The 2,709-nt window shown below is 38.3% G+C and overlaps 1 protein-coding gene and 1 pseudogene across 1 annotated transcript; both read right to left on the reverse strand.

The window, feature by feature from the left end:
* On the reverse strand, positions 1–2,507 carry LOC148195900 (uncharacterized). The gene has a single exon (XM_088094397.1). It carries the CDS (start codon positions 1,764–1,766, stop codon positions 1,230–1,232), a length of 537 nt encoding a protein of 178 aa, XP_087950523.1. The 5' UTR covers positions 1,767–2,507; the 3' UTR covers positions 1–1,229.
* On the reverse strand, positions 1,897–2,373 carry LOC148195901 (pentatricopeptide repeat-containing protein At4g38010 pseudogene; annotated as a pseudogene).
* Positions 2,508–2,709: the final 202 nt, after the last annotated feature.

Raw genomic sequence — 2,709 nt, forward strand, 5'->3', positions numbered from 1 at the left:
ACACTCATTTGACACGGTCCACGTCAGCTTTTTTGAAAAAAAACTGCAAAGTGATGGAGGGTAAAAGTGGAAAAACACCTACTAGGGTTTGTTTTTTCAGAATCGAAATCCCCATTTGAGTTTTCTTAAGAAACTCGATTTCCACCACTGTCATATGGTTCTCAGTTTCATCTTTCAGACACCTTAGTCGTTTGTTGTGAACGTTATTGAGGCGCTTCATTGGTTTATTGTGGAGGCGTGTGCTTGGTGTATCGATTTCTGTCGTGCGTTTCATCTTCGGATTTTACGGTACAGGTTTTTGATTTTTTATTTTCTGTCTTAGGCTGTGTAGTTTTTGTCGCAATGTAATTTTTTGCTACATCGGTTTATTGATGTGGGGTTGTGGGGGACCAATCTCTGATTTTTGGGTTGATGGGAGGTGGGGTTGGTTTGTTGGTGATGTGTTCTATGTTGGAGGTGGGGTTGGGGTTGCTTTGCTGGTAACGTGTTTTATGTAGGAGCTTTATGTGTGGTGCGACAGGAAGCAGAGTAGTAAAAAGGTTGAGACTTTTGAGTTTCATTTTGACCCTAGGGTGTAGGCGTGATACGGGGTCCATTTGGTTTAAAATTGGGGAGGTGGTTTTTTAGACTTTTGAGTTTGTTTTTGTCGCTATGCTGTTGACTGAGGTGGGTTTTAAAGACCCTTTATGCATGCATGAGTTGAGTAATGAGTTGCAGTAAGTGGTTATGTTGTTAATCCTATGTGGTTATTTGTAAATCTGGTTTTGTACTGCCGTAGAAGTTTTTTATATTCAATGAGACAATGAGAGCCTTAGAAACAATGAGACCCTTCACAACCTGCTAAGCCAGTGAGCTTGCAGGCCAACCTTTTGTTTCCACTCCCAAACGAAATCAGATTGCAATATTCTCCCTGCAGTAGCTGGTTATCTTGTTAGTCGGATGTGGTTATTTGTAAATCGGTTTTTGTACATCTGTAGCAGTTTTTATATACAATATCAATGTCCACATTTGAAAGTGCAATAAGTGGTGTTATGGTTAGTTATGCATGCATTAGTTAGATACATTGTATTTTTTGGTACAGTAAGTGGTCAATGTTAAAATTTTAATATCACGATTCCACTTTATGCATGCATTAGTTTGATACATTGTATTTAACCAATTTATTAATTTGAACATGTGACTGTCAACTGAGATACATAGTATTATACAATCAATTTTATTTTGTTTTGTTAAATTTTCATAAGAACACTTCTAACACGCTTCCTAGGTTGAGCTTTTAAACGCGTGTACATGTCAGATTTTTCAGTAGGCATCTCTGCATGACCTAAAACATCACCACCATTTTCAATGAAACTTTTTCCAACAGCAGGTGTAACATCAAAAACATTCTCAGAATTCGACTTCTCCACACGATCACCTTCGATCTCTGACTCTTTCTTTGAATTTGACTTCCCAATAGATGATACTACTACCTCATAATGTTCCTGTGAACTACTGGTCCCAAATTCATGAACTAACATGTCACACTTTTTATTCCAATTTGAATTCGTAACATCATCAAACTGTTGCCGCTTTTGTGCAACAAACATTGCCAGGTTGTCAACCATTTTCTCCAGCTTGCCAATGGATGCCTCTTGGTCAACAATGATAGCAACCAAAGCTTCATTTTCTGCCACAATATCAGCCATAGATCGCCTTTGCAAGTTCTCCTTCAATCCAGCATTATGATGACCATCTAAGCCTTCTTTGACTATTTCAGTACACATCTCTTCATTGCTTACATATACCTCGGTAATCACCTATACAAAACAAAATAACCACAAAAAACATATTAAAATCAATACAAATTACAAAACATCCAATTGGTATAACACATATTAATTTAATCTCACTTCATTACACAGAAATGCAATACACATGGACAAGAGTGTTTTGCACATAAATGTCGCACCACAAGGCAGTCTTCAAAGCTACGGAATGAAATTGTTTAATCTCTACAATCCCATAAAACTTAGCACAAGATTTCAAAACTGCTGGGATAGTGTACACATCAGGCACAAAACCATTCCTAACAGTCCATCTATAAATCAGGATTGCAAGCCAGGGTAAGTGGCCAGAGGCATAGCCAGAAATCAGCAAATTGCAAGGGAAAGAGCTCAAGTTCCAATCAAATTGCTTCAGGAAATTGCAAGGGTAATGAACATCTGTAACATGTTTTCCCAAAAAAATTGCAGCCTTGGAAATAACCAAGTCATTGGCAACAAGGGCAGAAGTCAATAGATGCGCATGAATTTGCTTGAAGGATCTCAAGCCATTGCTCTTGTGAATCAAATCCAAGAGAACCGATTTCAGAGATTGCCCAGCCTTGCTCATGGTAGTGATCAGTGCTCAAACAATCCATCCAAAATCTTTCACTGTTTATGAGTGGACATAGCCACGCTTAGTTATTGGCACACAAGGTTATCAAAATCACAAGGAGTTTACGTTCCCACACCCTCTAACCTTGGTGTATTAGTAATTTTGAGCGTTCGGTCCTAAATTGGATTCTTAGGTTTGAATCGAGAGCGTTCAGTTTTGGTGCAATAGTGATTATAAGCGTTCGTCCTAAATTGGTATTCTCAGGAAGTGATCTTGAGCGTTCGTTTTGGTGAATTAGTGATTGTAGTCGTTCGTCCTTAATTTGGATTATTAGGTTTGGATCATAAGCGT

The sequence above is a fragment of the Vigna umbellata genome, chromosome 7, assembly GCF_029865625.1.
Source record: "Vigna umbellata cultivar VRB3 chromosome 7, Vumbellata_1.0, whole genome shotgun sequence".
Classification (NCBI taxonomy): Eukaryota; Viridiplantae; Streptophyta; class Magnoliopsida; order Fabales; family Fabaceae; genus Vigna; species Vigna umbellata.

Coding starts and splice junctions, on each gene's coding strand:
- LOC148195900 (XM_088094397.1), bottom strand. CDS start 1,766: ATGTGTACTGAAATAGTCAAAGAAGGCTTAGATGGTCATCATAATGCT.